Genomic DNA, 17,056 nt, shown 5'->3' on the forward strand with positions numbered 1-17,056 from the left:
GGCTGGGAGGAAGGAGGTAAAGGGGTGGGAAATGGGAGATATCTACAATACTATCAACAACAAAAAATATAAAAAATACTGAACATTGTATATAACTTGCCTATAGTGGAATAGAAAAAAAATGCATTTCCTTTAGTTTAAGTTCACTCCTCAGGATATTGTGAACTAATTTTGAAATAGTGCTTTGAGGGGTCTGTGGGACCCCAGTCTTCAGGTGACGCAGCTGATGCAGCTCCTGCTCTGGGATTCCTAGGACAGAGGAAATGGGAGGTAAGCAACACTGATTCAGTCAATGCATGATTACACACAGGCTGCATACATGAGAGGGAGTGAGTAGCTCATGAGGCACATTGGGAAGGCACTTTCCCTTTATCGATTTTGCTGTTTTGGTACACTCCCATTTACGTTTGAGAAATGATCTCTTCCCCATTGAATAGAGTTTGGTGGGACTGTCAGACTAGACCATGTCTTCCACTATTCACACTGAGCTTCTTAGGACTTTGAAACTTGAATCAGAGAGAGTGGTGTGGCAGCTGCAGGATACTTGCTGACCTGTTACATGGCCTCCTGAAGACATTTCTGTTCTTGTCCTGTAAGGATAGTCTCAGAGTTGCCCCTTAATTCTGAAGAGTTCGTGATACATGTCCAATCAATTCTTTCTCTGCTTACGGTAGGCTCTACACAACCCTAAGTGTTGGGGCTGGGGGGCAAGGGGGGGGGGGGCTTGTAACAGTACAATTAGATTAATGGTATAAAATTGCATACTTTATTTCATAAAATGAGATTTTTGTAAAATAGCTCTGCAAATTGTCAGGCATCTAAATGTATATTACAGTTTACTTGTAGAAATAAGGTAAAAACATAAGACTACTTATCAAATGAATCTGCCTGGAATAGTACCTGGCACATTATAATTAAATTAATGAACAAATGAATGAGTAAATGAGAGTGAGTGAATAGTACATACAATAAACTCTTTGGAACTTCAGCATAGGGAAACAGCACTTTAGCCTGAAGTGGTCAGAAAAAATTTCCGAGTTGTTGAGAGGAGGGCATGATTTGAGCAGGTAGATGGGAAAGGTGGGCATTCTAAGCAAGAGATGAATGTGAACGAAGGCACAGAAGTGGGAAATCAGAGGCTGCACCTTTTTCACCTGAGCTGTGGTATGGGTTGTGGCTGCTGCCTTTTGTGGCTCCTGTGCAAAATGACCCACTGTCACTGCAAACTTAGGTCTGGTTCTCCCTCAGGATCCATTTCCCTTTTGCCTTTTTTAGTGGAGGTGGGTGTTCTCTGGAGCTTTGGGTATTTCAGGAATGGAAAGGAGGTGTCAGTGTCATTTACCCATTGTGCCTTTCAAACTTTCCCTTTTCACTCTTGTTTCAAAGCTCCAACTCATTAGAATGTATGCTGTTTGTTAATAGCTGCCTTTCATGTACTTCCTGGATTCTTTCTCTTTGCTATCCTCTATTTATTCAAGAAGTATTTATTGAACACCTACTATATCCCAGGATCTGTTTTAGATACTGAGAATACAATGGAACAAGAGAAAAATCACTACCCTCATTGGTTTGGCTCAGTGGATAGAGTGTTGGTCTGCGAACTGAAGGGTCCCAGGTTCGATTCTGGTCAAGGGCATATGCAGGAAACCATTTATTGTCTTCACTAGCTGAGTATAGACAGTGACCCCCAAAAGTTAGTAACCTTGAAGCCCTAGCAAAAGTCAGGGCTGTGTACCACCCAGTTAATCTAGATACCACCCAGTTAATCTAGATAATGGTAGCTGAAGCAACCTCCCTACCTTTAATCATGTAAATAGCTGAAGCAACCTCCCTACGACCTAGTCTGTGTGTCATTGAAACCTCCTTACCCTAGGGCTACTCCAGACAAACCTCCTTACCCTAGGGCTACCCCAGACCAAATAAAAGGTTGGAGTGGCCTGAGCATTGGGGGAAGTCTCTCTCCTTGAGTTGGACTTGCCCACCTGGCTCCCCAAACATTTCCAAATTATCTCGTGTCTTTTTCTCTCATTTGTTGTGCGGCTCCTCTTTCAGATACCGAACCCTACTCCATGCAGGACGTGGAAGGAAACTCACTCAACAGGCATATGCCGGGGTTGTGGGCTTGATCCCCAGTGGGGGGCGTGAGGAGGCAGCCTCAGTGAGTCTCTCTCATCGATGTTTCTATCTCTCCCTCTCCCTTCCTCTCTGAAATCAATAAAAATCTACACTAATAAAAGAGAAAAATGGTAATTGGCGTACGGCGATACCTTTTTCATTGGCTAATCAGGGCTATATGCAAATTAACTGCCAACTAAGATTGCAATTAACTTGCCAACAATTAACTTGCCAACAAGATGGCGGCTAATTTGCATATGTAGGCACAATGCAGGGAGGCTAAAGGGAAAGCAGGAAGAAGCCCCCTGCCACTGACAGTGATCTGAAACCCAGGGGGGAGCTAAGAGCTGGGGGGCAGGGCAAAGGCGGCCCTGGGGCCGCCTTTGCCCTGCCCCCCAGCCATGATCAGAGAATCAGGCGCCTTTGCCGCCCTGGCCAGTGATAGCAGGAAGTAGGGGTGGAGCCAGCGATGGGAGCTGGGCACAGTCGAAGCTGGCAGTCCCAGGAGCTAGGGGTCCCTTGCCTGGGCCTAAAGCGAAGCCCACGATCGCGGCGCCCCCCGCTGCCACTGCAGGTCACCGCTGCCTGGGCCGGAAGCCTAGGCCAGAGGCGTTAGGCCTGGGCAGGGGCAGAGCCTGCAACCATGGGGAGCTGGGGGTCCCCTGCCCAGGCCTGACACCTCTGCCGGAGGCCTCAGGCCTGGTCAAGGGGCCGATCCGGTGATTGGTGATCGGAGGGTGATGAGGGTCAACTCCTCTAGCCGAGGCATCAGGCCTGGGTGGGGGGTGGAGCCTGGGATTGGGGGGATATGATGGTCCCCTTGCCCAGGCCTGAAGCCTGGGTCAGAGGCATCAGGCTTGGGCGGGGGGTGGAGCAAGCGATCAGAGGGAGATGGGGGTCCCCTGCCCAGGCATGATTCCTGGGCCAGATGCCTCAGGCCTGGGTGGGGGCAAGAGCCAGTGATCGGGGGGAGATGGGGGTCCCCTGTCCAAGCCTGACACCTCTGGCGGAGGCGTTAGGCCTGGGCAAGGGGCCAATCAGGTGATCGGAGGGTGATGGGGGTCAATGCCTGAGGGCTCCCAGTATGTGAGAGGGGGCCGGCTGGGCTGAGGGACACTCCCTCCCCACCACCACACCCAGTGCACGAATTTCGTGCATAGGGCCCCTAGTGTTATATAAATGTCTAATCACTGGATTGTACACTGAAATGAATATAATATTGTATGTCGACTGTAATTGAGAAATAAAAAATATATATTAAAATTTAACTCTCCCACATACAAAGGGAGAGTTGACACCTCCTTTAGTGGGGCTCATAGGGAGTCAGGCAGAGAGAGTTCATGATCTGGAGTTGAACATTCTGATGGGGCCACATCTACTAAGACTTATAAGTTGTCTTCTATGTTGTATTTTCCTTTTGTTCCTTCTGAACATTCAGTAAAATCATGTTGAAAGTCTTAGTTTCTTTTCCCAAGTCTAGTATGAAATTAAGAAAAGAGGTTTGGTATACATATGAGACAAATCAGTACAAGGGAGAATAATAACAACCCGCTGTGAAAGACCAATCCTGACATTGCAAAGAGGTTCACCCCTTGAAGCCAGGTTCATTGATGTCTAGGACATTTAAAAACAAATGCAGCCCAGCCGATGTGAACCAGGAGGTCAGGTTCAATTCCCAGTCAGGGCACATGCTGGGCTGCTGGCTAGATCCCCAGTAGAGAGCGTGCAGGAGACAACTGATCAATGATTCCCTCTCATCATTGATGTTTCTCTCTTTCTCTCTCCCTTCCTCTCTGAAATCAATATAAATATATTTTTTTTTTTTTAAAAAAAGCAAATGCATGGAAGGGCAAGTTAGAAGGTCACTGCACAAACCTAGGGGAAGGTGCAGTCTCATAAGAGACTTGAGAAGAACTTAAGTTTACACCTCAGGCTGATCCTTGATACAGAGACAGCCTACAACAAAAACAAACCAAAAATATCAAAACTTAGGGATGGGGGAGAATCTGATCTTTAGAGTTACCACATTATCAGATATAAATACACAGTTTAAAACAACAAGAAAATCACAAGGAATACAAAAATAACAAAACAAAAAAGTATGGCCCATTCAAAGGAAAAATATAAACCAGCAGGAACTATTCCTCAAAAAGACCTGGTGGTGAATTAGATAAAAACTTTTAAACAGCTGTATTAAAGATACTCCAAAAACTAAAGGGTGATGTGGAGAAAGTCAAGAAAATTACGTGTAAATAAAATGGAATTATTAATAAAGAGAAAACCAAAAAAGAAATAAAAAAAAGAAATTCCACAGCTGAAAAGTACCATAACCTAAACTAAAAACAAACACTAGAGGGATTAAAATGCAGATTTAAGCAGCCAGAAGACAGAATCGGTGAACTTGGAGATAGGAAAATGGAAATAATAGTGTCTGAAGGTCAAAAGGAAAAAAAAAAGTAAATAAAGACTAAGGGACCTGCAGGACATCACTGAAGGACCAACATACACATTATGGAAGTCACAGAAAGAGAAGAGAGAAAGAGGCAGAGGGAATGTTTCAACAAATAATTGCCAGAACTCTCTAAAATTTTGGAAAACTTAAAAATTTGTGGAAATTAAGAGATTAAAAATGGCAGCAAAGTAAGTGGATGTTGCATGGACATGCTCCCAAGGCCAAAGTGCAGTTACAACTAAAATACAGAAAAACTTCCTGAATAATTAACAGAAGACACGCTGGGGAGAATCCAATAACTGAGGATGGAAAATAGAGACTTCTTAGAGACAGATAGAAGGGGCAGAAGCATGAAAGGACTCGCTGGGCTCCCACAAACAGCAACTGAAGTTCTGGAGAGATATCTCAGCTGTGGGGGGTTGCCCCTGAGAACTCTGGTGTCTAATCCCCAAGATAGGCCCACCCAACAGAGAGCACCAGAACTGAGAAGGATACCCATGTAACATCTGGCTGTGAAAAGCAGCAAGATTGCTGTCTGCCAGGGAGAGATGGCTGAAAGTGGAGGCACTCTCTTAAAGAGCCAACACAGGAAATTCCCTGTGGAGCCACTTACCTTGTGATCTGGCAGAGAGAGGGCAGAGTGGACTGGAGCTGTGTGATCAGAAGCCAGGATCAGTAGCTCTGGGGTTAGAACTCAGAAGGAAGAAACTCTGGTTTCCTGTGCTGAGTCATTCCCTCATGCAGTGGAGGTCATCTTACTCACACAGACATTTGCTATACAGGTGACTCTGCCTGGGGGAAAGACAGTTAAACCACTCTATTGGTAAACACCTTGACCCAAGGTGCAGAGTTTCTAAGGCCCATTCGGAGACTGAAAATAACAGTTAGCTTCCAGGCATAAGCAGTTGCCCCACCCTGTTGAAAAGAACTCTCATAAAACCTGAGAATGATTGCCTGAGGGCTATTCAAGATGGAATCCTACCAGTTTGTAGACAATTGAGGTCTCTGGAGGCTTTGAAGTCTTTTCCTCATCTAATTAATCAGAAACAGCATTTGACACTGTCCTGCACTAGAGATTGAGAGGCATAGCAGATATACCTAATATATAGTCACAAACCCAAACAGGCAGCCAAAATGAGACAAAGAAACAACTCTGAAATGAAAAAAAGAAGAGAATTCTCCAGAAGAAGAGATAAATGAAATGGAGATAAGAAATTAAAATTATAACCCAACAGGGTTATATCCTCCTGTTGGATCGATCCCTCTAATATTATGTAGTGACCTTTGTTGTCTCTTGTGATGGCCTTCATTTTGAAGTCTATTTTGTCAGATATGAGTATTGCTACTCTAGCTTTTTTTCTTTTCCATCCCTTCATTCTCATACTGTGTGAGACTTTTGTTCTGAGGTGTGTCTCTTATAGACAGCATATAATTGGGTTATGCTTTTATATACGTACAGCTACCCTATATCTTTTGATTGGAGAATTTAATCCATTTATGTTTAAGGTTATTATTGATAGGTACTTATTTATTGCCATTTTAATTTTGTATGCCTAGGTTTCTCTTTCTAATTCTTCTCATTACAGCAGTCCCTTTAGCATTTCTTGTAATACTGGCTTGTTGGTGATGTGTTCCTTTAGCCTTTTTTGTTGTTTTTGTTCTGTTGTTATTCAGAATAATGATGCTAGATACTCAAAAACATGAGAAAAGATATAGTAACTGTGAAAAAAGATCAGTTGGAAATAACCTGTAGCATAGCACTAATAAAGAACACATTTGAAGGAATACAAAGCAGATTAGGGAAAGCTGAGGATCGAATCAGTGAATTAGAAGACAGGGTAGAAAAAAATCACTCAATCAGAGAACCAAAAAGAAAAACAAAAACAAAAACAGGAGGACAGCTTAAGGGAGCTGTGGGACAACATGAAACATAACAATATTTGAAGAGTGGACATGCCAGAAGAGGCAGAAAGGGAAAAAAGGATAGAGAACGTGATTGAAAAAACAATGGCAGAAAAATTCCCTAACCTAGTAAAGGAAAAAGTCACACAAGTTCAGGAGGCACAGAGAACCCCAAGCAAGAAGAACCCAAACAGGCCCACACCAGACACATTATAATTAAAATGCCAAAAATTAAAGACAAAAGGATGCCAGAAGCTAGTCCACCCTTGCTGCTTGACACAGTCGCTGCAGGGAAGAGACATCTACACAGCTTATGTGTCAAGGGACCTGGCATATATGGCATATGGTTTGCTCCCCCTCTTAGCGCTATGTGTTTTAAAACAGGACCACCTCCCTGAGAAAGGTTGTTTGCCCAGGTTAGGGATTAACAGGACTAAGGAAGAGAATAAATCAGTAAATCCCCCTAGTGTTACAGAAATACCATGTACTACTTATGAAGAACTTGGACTGAGACTGTTGGCAATAAATTTGGGACTTGTTGGGCCCACATCCCCAGGGGTCTGCCCACCAGGGAAAGCACCAAAGCCTATACCCCTGGCGATCCACCGACACAGGGCAGTTCCAAGGAAGGCAAGCAGCAAGGCTGGGAGGACATAACCTTTACTGGGTAGGATGATCTCCTTCAGTCACTTCCTTGTAGCCTATCAGTAGAGCAGTGACCTTGGAATAGCCCTTGTAATGGAACACAGAGATTAACCTAGACAAGATTAAAATCAACAGAACTAGATAGAGACAGGATTTTTGGCAAAAGTCAGATAAGAAACGAGGAACTGTAGAACGTTACCCAAAACATACCATGATGTGATTATAGAGGCATGCTTATAGGATCAAATGGTATAAATATAGATGTAACAAGACAATAAGGAGAGAACCTCGCTATGCTGATTAACTGAAAACTGTCTCCGTGTCCTTCCTTCTTCGCCAACTCCATCCACACCTTTGGGAACCCCTGGATCTGCTGGGGCTGGACCCCAACAAAAAGAGAATATTAAAGGCAGCAAGAGAAAAGCAAACTGTTACCTACAAAGGAGCTCCCATAAGGCTGACACTTGATTTCTCATCAGAAACTCTACAGGACAGAAGGGAATGGCATGAAGTACTCAAGGTAATGGAAAGCAAGGATATGAAACCAAGATTACTATATCCAGCAGAGCTATCATTCAAAATAGATGGTGAAATAAAGGGCTTCCCAGAACAACAACAACAAAAAAGGCGAAAGGAGTACATCACCAACAAGCCAGTATTACAAGAAATGCTAAAGGGACTGCTGTAATGAGAAGAACAAGAGAGAGAAACCTGGCATACAAAATTAAAATGGCAATAAATAAGTACCTATCAATAATAACCTTAAACATAAATGGATTAAATTCTCCAATCAAAAGATATAGGGTAGCTGTATGTATTCAAAAGCATAACCCAATTATATGCTGTCTATAAGAGACACACCTCAGAACAAAAGTCTCACACAGTATGAGAATGAAGGGATGGAAAAGAAAAAAAGCTAGAGTAGCAATACTTATATCTGACAAAATAGACTTCAAAATGAAGGCCATCACAAGAGACAACAAAGGTCACTACATAATATTAGAGGGATCGATCCAACAGAAGGATATAACCCTGGTACACATATATTCATCCAATATAGGAGCACCTAAATATATATAAAAAAAATTCTAGAGGACTTTAAGGGAGAGATTGACAATACAATCATATCAGGGGACTTCACATCTGCTGACTTCACTGTATCTTCCAGACAAAAAAATTAACAAGGAAACAGTGACTGTAAAGGACACACTGGATCAGATGGATTTAATTGACATTTATAGGACATTTCATCCCAATGCAGCAGAATATACATTCTTCTCAAGTGCACATGGGTCATTCACAAAGATAGACCATGTGTTGGGACACAAAACAAGTCTCTACAAGTTCAAGAACATTGAAATTACATCAAGAATCTTCTCAGATCACAGTGGAATGAAATTAGAAATCAACTATAGTAAAAACACACAAAAATATTCAAACACATGGAGGTTAAATAACATGTTATCAAACAATGATTGGTTACCAAAGAGATCAAGAAAGAAATAAAACACCCTCTAGAAACAAATGAAAATGAATACACAACAACCCAATATCTCTGGGACACAGCAAAAGCAGTCCTGAGAGGGAAGATCATAGCACTACAGGCCTACCTAAAAAAAAAAACAAGAAAAAGTAATAAACTATTTAACCCTACAACTTAAGGAACTAGAAAGAGAACAACAAGAAAAGCCCAGAGTAAGTAAAAAGAGGGAAATAATAAATATTAAAGCAGCAATAAATGACATAGAGACTAAAAACCAACAATTCAAAAAAATCAATGAGCCCTAGCTGGTTTGGCTCAGTGGATAGAACATTGGACTGTAGACTAAAGGGTCCCGGGTTCAATTTTGGTCAGGGGCACATGGCCAGATTGCGGGCTCAATCCCCAGTAGGGGGTGTGCAGGAGGCAGCAGATCAATAATTATCTCTCATCATTGATGTATCTATCTCTCTCTCCCTCTCCCTTCCTCTCTGAAATCAATAAAAACTATATTTTTAAAAAATTCAATGAAACCAAGAGCTGGTTCTTTGAAAAGATAAACAAGATTGATGAACCATTAGCCAGACTCATCAAAAATCAGAGAGAGGACCCAAATAAATAAAATCAGAAACAAAAGTGGAGAAGTAACCATTGAACACAGAAATCCAAAGGATTGTAAGAAAATACTATGAACAACTATATGCCAACAACCTGGACAATGTGGAGGAAATGGACAAATTCCCAGAAAAATACAATCTCCCAAAACTGAATCAGGGAGAATCAAAAAACCTGAATAGGCCAATAACAACTGATGAAATAGAAGCAGTAATCAAAAAAAACTCGAAGCAAACAAAACCTGGGTCTAATGGCTTCATAGGGGAGTTTTACCAAACATTCAAAAAAAAAAAAAAAGGAACACCTATATTCCTCATAATATTTCAAAAAATCTAAGATGAAGGAACACTTCCAAGTTCTTTTTATGAGGCCAGCATTATCGTAATTCCAAAACCAGATAAAGACACTACAAAGAAAGAAAATTGCAGGTCAATATACCTGATGAACAAAGATGCTAAAGTCCTCAACAAAATATTAGCAAATTAGATCCAGGAATATATTAAAAAGTGGGAACTATTCTAGGGATGCAAGGCTGGTACAATATTCACAAATCAATAAACATGATACATCACACAAACAAATTGAAAGACAAAAACCATATGACCATGTCAATAGACACAGAAAAAATCATTTGAAAAATCCATTTTTGATAAAAAAAAAAAAACCCTCAGCCAAGGGGGAATAGAGGAAGCATATCTCAACATGATAAAGGCCATATATGACAAACCTACAGTGAACATCATACTCAATAGGAAAAAGCTAAAACCATTTTCCCTAAGAACAGGAGCAAGTCAGGGATGTCTGCATTCACCACTCTTATTCAACATAGTATGGGAAGTGCTAGCCACAGTGATCAGATAAAAAGAATAAAAGGCATCCAAATTGGAAAGGAGGAAGTAAAACTCATTATTTATAAACTAGAGGTCCAGTGCACAAAAATTTGTGCACTTGGGGGGGGGGGGTGTCCCTCAGCCCAGCCTGAACCCTCTCGCAGTCTGGGACCCCTCGGAGGATGTCCACCTACTGGCTTAGACCCACTTCCCAGGGGAATTGGCCTAAGCTGGCAGTCAGACATCCCTCTGGCAGCCCAGGAGCCCTCAGGGGATGTCCACTTGCCAGCGGGGAGCAGGCTTAAGCTGCAGTCAGACATCCTTAGTGCTGCTGAGGAGGTGGGAGAGACTCCCACCACCACTGCTATACTGGCAGCTGTCAGCCTGGCTTGTGGCTGAGCAGAGCTCCCCATGTGGGAGCACACTGACCATGGGGCAGTTCCTGCATTGAGCGTCTGCCCCTGGTGGTCAGTGTGTGTCATAGTGACCAGTCATTCCCAGTCGTTCTGCTGTTAGGGTCAATTTGCATATTACCCTTTTATTATATAGGATAGAGGCCTGGTGCATGGGCGGTGGCCAGCAGGTTTGCCCTGAAGGGTGTCCTGGATCAGGATGGGGTCACTCCAGTGTGCCTTGCCAGCCTGGGTGAGGGGCTGATGGCTGTTGCAGGCTGGTCAAGCCCCCCAGTGGGGACCCTCACCCCATGGGGGTTTGGCCAGCCTGGGTGAGGGCCTGAGGGCTGTTTGCAGGCTGGCCACACTTCCTTCAGGTTGGGGGTCCCTACTGGGATACCTGGCCTGCCTGGGTGAGAGGCTGAGGGCCATTTTCAGGCTGGCCACACCCCCTTCAGGGTGGAAGTCCCCACTGGGGTGCCTGGCTAGCCTGGGTGAGGGACTGATAGCTGTTCAAAGGCTGGTCAAGCCCCCCAGTGGGGGCCCTCATCCCATGGGGGTGTGGCCAGCCTGGGTATAGGGCTGAGGGCTGTTTTCAGGCTGGCCACACCCCTTTCAGGGTGGGGGTTCCCTATTGGGGTGCCTGGCCAGCCTGGGTGAGGGGCTGATGGCTTTTTGTAGGCTGGTCACACCCCCTTCAGGGTGGAGGTCCCCACTGGGATGCCTGGCCAGCCTGGGTGAGGGGCTTATGACTGTTTGCAGGCTGGCCACAACCCCTTCAGTGTGGGGGGGTTCCCACTGGTGTGTCTGGCCAGCCTGGGTGAGGGGTTGATGGCTGTTTGCAGGCTGGTCAAGCCCCTCAGTGGGGACCTTCACCCCATGGGAGTGTGGCCAGCTGGGTGAGGGGATGATGGCCATTTTCAGGTTGGCCACAGCCCCTTCAGGGTGGGGGGTGGTCCTGCTGGGGTGCCTTCGCAGCCTGGGTGAGAGGCTGAGGGCCGTTTTCAGGCTGGCCATGCTGCAGGCTGGAAGCAGGTATCTGGGGTTTATTTAACTTCTATAATTGAAACTTTGTTGCCATGGTCCCACTCGAAGCCTGGGTTGCCCTGGAAATCCACGTTCCCAGCCCCTCCTTGAGTGGAGGCCACAGGGGCTGGAAGCAAGTATCTGGGATTTATTTATGTTCTATAATTGAAACTATGTAGCCTTGAGCAGAGCTCAAGGCCAGCAGGGCAGGCAGGAAGCTTGGCTTCCTCCATCACCAGGGCAACTCAAGCCTCCTGCTCGCTCCAGCTCCATGGCCGCTGCCATCTTTGTGACCGAGTGATGGTTAATTTGCATATCACTCTTTTATTACATAGGATGTCATGATATTGTGCATAAAAAACACTAAAGACTCCACCAGAAAACTTCTAGATTTAATAAGCAAATTTGCAATGTAGCAAGATACAAAATCAACACCCCAAAATCGATGGCTTTTTATACACCAATAATGAATTCTCAAAAAAAAAAAAAAAAAAGAAACTAAACAAGCAATCCCATTTAGCATTGCAACAAAAAACTAAAATACTTAGGAAAAAACTTAACCACGGAGGGAAAAGACCTGTACTCAGAAAACTATAAGACATTAAAAAACGAAATAGAAGATATAAACAAGTGGAAGAATATACTGTGTTCATGGATTGATAGAATTAGCATCATTAAAATGTCCATACTACCCAAGGCAATCTACAGATTTATTGCAATCTCTATTAAAATACCAAAGACATATTTCACAGATCTAGAACAAATACTCCAAAAATTTATATGGAACCAAAAATGACCCTAAATAGTGCAGCAATCTTGAAAAAGAAGAACAAAGTTGGAAGAATCACAATACCAGATTTCAAGTTATACTACAATGCTATCATAATCAAACATACTGGTACTGGGAATTTAAAATGGCAATAGAGTAGGAGGATGCTGCAAAGACATGTTCCCAGGAACAAGCTGGAATTACAACTGAAATATGGAAAGACTTCCTGAATAATCAATTGAAAACTCACAGGAGAGAATCCTGATACCCAAAGACCAAAGGTTGAGACCGCATAGAGACTGGTAGGAAGGGTGGAGGAACTAAAGGGCTGGCCAGGCACCCACAAATGGCAACTGAAGTCCAGGAGAGATGTCTTCGCTGGGGGGGGTGGGGGGGGGAGTACCACTGAGAACTCTGGGTTCTAATCCCAAAGTGGGGGCTCCCCAGCAGAGAGCAGCAAACTGAGGATGGTACCCACATAACATCTAGCTGTGAAAAGCAGTGGGGTGCTCTCTGCCAGGGAGTGGCAGCTGAAAGTTTGGGCACACTCTTAAAGGGCCAATGCACAAAAATTCTCTATGGAGCCACCCACCTTGTGCTTTGGCAGAGCAAGGGTAAAGTGGACTAGAGCTGTGAGAGTAGAAGCCAGGACTGGGGACTTGGAAGATAGAGCTCAGAAGGCATACACCCCAAGTTTCCTTGGCTGAGTCATTCCTTCACACAGCGGAGGACATCTTTCCCACATAGACATCTGCCTTGTGTGTGGGGGAAGACAATCGACACACCCTATTAGAAAACACCTTGTCCTAAGGCATCTTACGAGATTAAAAATAGCAACTAGCTTCCAGGCAGAAGCAACTGCCCTACCCTGTTGAAAAAGCTCATGCCACACCTAAGGATGATTGCCTGGGGGCAATCCAAGTTGGAATCCTATTAGTGTGTACAGAGGCGGTCTCTGGAGGCTTTGAGTCTTTGCCTGATCCAATTATTCAGAAACTGTTCTGCAGTAGAGATTGAGAGGTATAGAGGATCTACCTATACGTAGTCACAAACTGAAACAGACAACCATAGTGAGGAGACAAAGAAACAACCCCCAAATGAAAGAACTAGAGAATTCTCCAGAAGAAAAGCTAAATGAAACAGAGATAAGAAATTTATCTGAAACAGAGTTCAGAGTAATGAGGTTAAAAATGCTCAACAGTATAAAAAATATATAATAAACTATGAAAAAAAAAAAAGAACAGTGTGAGATAAAGAATGACACAACACAAAGAACACATTGGAGGGAATACACAGCAGATTAGGGGAACCTGTGGATCTAATCAGTGAATTAGAAGACAGAGTTCAAAATATCACTCAAAGCTGCCCGCGTTCGGCCACCGCCTCCGCCGGGTTCGGCGCCTGCTTCTCGCCCACCCCTCCGCCTCGATCCCGCGGCCCCTCCGAGGGATTAGTGGCCGCCCGCGGGGCTCGCGGCCCGGGAGCCATGTTGACCCGGGGACTTGGCAACGCGTGAGGGACCCGCGCGGCCCCTCCCGAGGTTCCGGACTCGTCGGCGGAGTGGGCAGCGGCCGCGGCGGGAGGCCTGGCCTCGGAGGCGCCTCGCTCTGCCAGCTGCCGGGACCCGGACCTGCATCCGGTCACCGCGGGCGTCGGCGGCGCCGCTTTCCCCGGGCGCCTCGCCTCGCCTCGCCTCGCCTCGCCTCCCGCGGGACGCGGCCCCCGCACTTGCTGGATATTTCAAGTCACATTCAATCGATAGGATGAAAAAATTTAAGAGAAGGCTATCCCTCACACTTCGAGGAAGCCAGACTATTGACGAATCGTTGTCTGAATTGGCTGAACAAATGACTATTGAAGAAAATAGCAGCAAGGATAATGAGCCTATTGTGAAGAATGGCAGGCCTCCAACCTCTCACAGCATGCATTCCTTCCTACACCAGTACACAGGGTCCTTCAAGAAGCCCCCATTGCGGAGACCACATAGTGTTATTGGAGGAAGCCTTGGCTCCTTCATGGCAATGCCCAGAAATGGAAGCAGATTAGATATTGTTCATGAAAATCTACAAATGGGATCAGATGGTGAGAGTGACCAAGCTTCTGGGACATCATCTGATGAAGTCCAATCACCTACAGGTGTTTGTCTTAGAAATCGTATACATAGATGGATCTCAATGGAGGATTTAAATAAACGGTTATCACTGCCTGCAGATATCAGAATACCTGATGGATATCTTGAAAAGTTTCAGATAAACAGTCCACCGTTTGACCAACCAATGAGCCGAAGATCTCGTAGAGCTTCCTTATCAGAAATTGGGTTTGGGAAAATGGAAACCTACATCAAATTGGAGAAGCTTGGAGAGGGTACATATGCTACAGTATATAAAGGGAGAAGTAATTTGACAGAGAATTTGGTAGCATTAAAGGAGATCCGATTGGAACACGAAGAAGGTGCACCCTGCACAGCGATAAGAGAAGTTTCACTGTTAAAGGATCTAAAACATGCAAATATAGTTACCTTACACGACATTGTTCACACAGATAAATCTTTGACTCTGGTGTTTGAGTATCTGGATAAAGACTTAAAACAGTATATGGATGATTGTGGAAACATCATGAGTATGCACAATGTGAAGCTGTTTTTATACCAAATTCTACGTGGTTTGGCATATTGCCACAGAAGGAAAGTGTTGCACCGAGACTTGAAACCACAGAACCTCTTCATTAATGAAAAAGGAGAACTAAAGCTAGCCGATTTTGGACTAGCCAGAGCCAAGTCAGTTCCCACAAAGACCTACTCAAATGAAGTTGTCACACTATGGTACCGGCCACCTGATGTGCTTCTCGGTTCCTCAGAGTACTCAACACAGATTGACATGTGGGGTATTGGTTGCATTTTCTTTGAAATGGCTTCTGGAAGACCTCTGTTTCCAGGATCAACTGTAGAAGATGGACTGCACTTAATTTTCCGACTTCTAGGGACTCCATCTCAGGAAACTTGGCCAGGTGTTTCTTCAAATGATGAATTCAAGAACTACAACTTCCCAAAATATAAACCACAACCTCTAATTAACCATACACCCAGGTTAGACTCTGAAGGAATCGAATTGATAACAAAATTTCTTCAGTATGAATCTAAGAAAAGAGTCTCAGCAGAAGAAGCCATGAAACATGTGTACTTTCGAAGTCTGGGACCAAGGATACATGCCTTACCTGAAAGTGTATCAATATTCAGTTTGAAAGAGATTCAGTTGCAAAAGGACCCAGGTTTTCGAAATTCTTCTTATCCAGAGACAGGACATGGGAAGAACAGAAGACAGAGCATGCTCTTTTAAGTCTGATAACATGGTTTCAAGCCCAGCCCCCAGCCTTTCTTATCAATCAATGACTCAGATCTGAAGGCAATTATGTCTTTTGGTGGACTTGGAATCTCCGTTTGTCTACACTGTCCTCTTCGCAGTGGAGTCTTTTTATTTCAGACCTACAGATTGTTTTTATATTTGTTGTCACAGTGTGACAATTTTTTTGTACAGTTGGTTTTAAGGTCTTCTCTGCCATTAGAGCCATTAGGTTACAGCTATTGATGTAACTTTAGCTGCAATTTTTGTGCAGGACTGAAACACAGTGCATTATTTATTGCGGAATTATTGCTGCTAAATAACTACTGTCTGTTTATTTAACACAACAGTTGAATGCCTGAAGAAGTTGCAGTGGCTTTATTAAAAAAAAAAAAAAAAAAGAACAAAATATCACTCAATTATAGAACCAAAAAGAAAAAAAAAAACAATTAAAAAACAGGCAGACAGCCCAACGGAGCTGTGGGACAATGTGAAACATAACAATATTAGAATAGTAGATGTGCCAGAAGAAGCAGAAAGGAAGAAAGGAATAGAGAAGGTGTTTGAAGAAATAATGGTAGAAAACCTCCCCAACCTGGTAAAGGAAAAAGTCACACAAATTTAGGAGGCACAGCGAACCCCAAACAAGAAGAATCCAAACAGGCCCACACCCAGACACAACATAATTAAAATGCCAAAATTAAAGACAAAGAGAGACTCTTAAAGGCAGCAAGAGAAAATCAAACTGTTACCTACAAAGGAGCTCCCATAAGGCTGACACCTGTTTTCTCATCAGAAATTCTATAAGACAGAAGGAAATGGCATGAAGTTCCCACGGTAATGGAAAGCAAGGATATGAAACCAAGATTACTATATCCAGCAAGGCTATCATTCAAAATAGACGGTCAAATAAAGAGCTTTCCAGACAAAAAGAGGCTAAAGGAATTCATCACCACCAAGCCAGAATTACAAGAAATGTTAAAGGGCTTGCTGTAAGGGATTGCTGAGAATAAGAAACAGAGAGAGAAACCTAGCCATACAGAATTAAAATGTCTATGAATAAGTACCTTTCAATAATAACCCTAAGTGTAAATGGATTAAATGCTCCAATCACAAGGTGTAGGGTAGCTGAATGGATACAAAACATGACTCAACTATATACTGTGCATAAGAGATGCACCTCAAAACAAAAGACACATATAGGATGCAAGCGAAGGGATGGAAAAAAATTTTCCATGCAAATGGAAATGAAAAGAAAAAGCTGGAGTAGCAATACTCATATTTGACAAAATAGACTTTAAAAGCATCATGCTAAGCAAAATAACCCAGTCAGAGAAAGATAAATATCATATGATCTCACTCATTTGTGGAATATAATGAACAACACAAACTGATGAACAAATCTAGAGCCACAGGGGAAAAAATATACCATAGAATACTCTCTATACTAATAATAGCCTAGGGCCGTCACAACCTAAATGACCAGATGGAC

General features: G+C 43.6%; 1 protein-coding gene across 1 annotated transcript; it reads left to right on the forward strand.

Moving 5' to 3' along the window:
* Nucleotides 1-13,971: 13,971 nt before the first annotated feature.
* LOC308517283 (cyclin-dependent kinase 17-like) lies at nucleotides 13,972-15,561 on the forward strand (the record flags this gene model as incomplete). The annotated part of the gene is made up of 1 exon (XM_081088399.1): nucleotides 13,972-15,561. The coding sequence occupies exon 1, from the start codon at nucleotides 13,990-13,992 to the stop codon at nucleotides 15,559-15,561; it is 1,572 nt and encodes a 523-aa protein (XP_080944525.1). The 5' UTR covers nucleotides 13,972-13,989.
* Between the last annotated feature and the right edge of the window lie 1,495 nt (nucleotides 15,562-17,056).

This window comes from Myotis nattereri (assembly GCF_964212035.1).
Source record: "Myotis nattereri genome assembly, chromosome: 3".
Taxonomy (NCBI): Eukaryota; Metazoa; Chordata; class Mammalia; order Chiroptera; family Vespertilionidae; genus Myotis; species Myotis nattereri.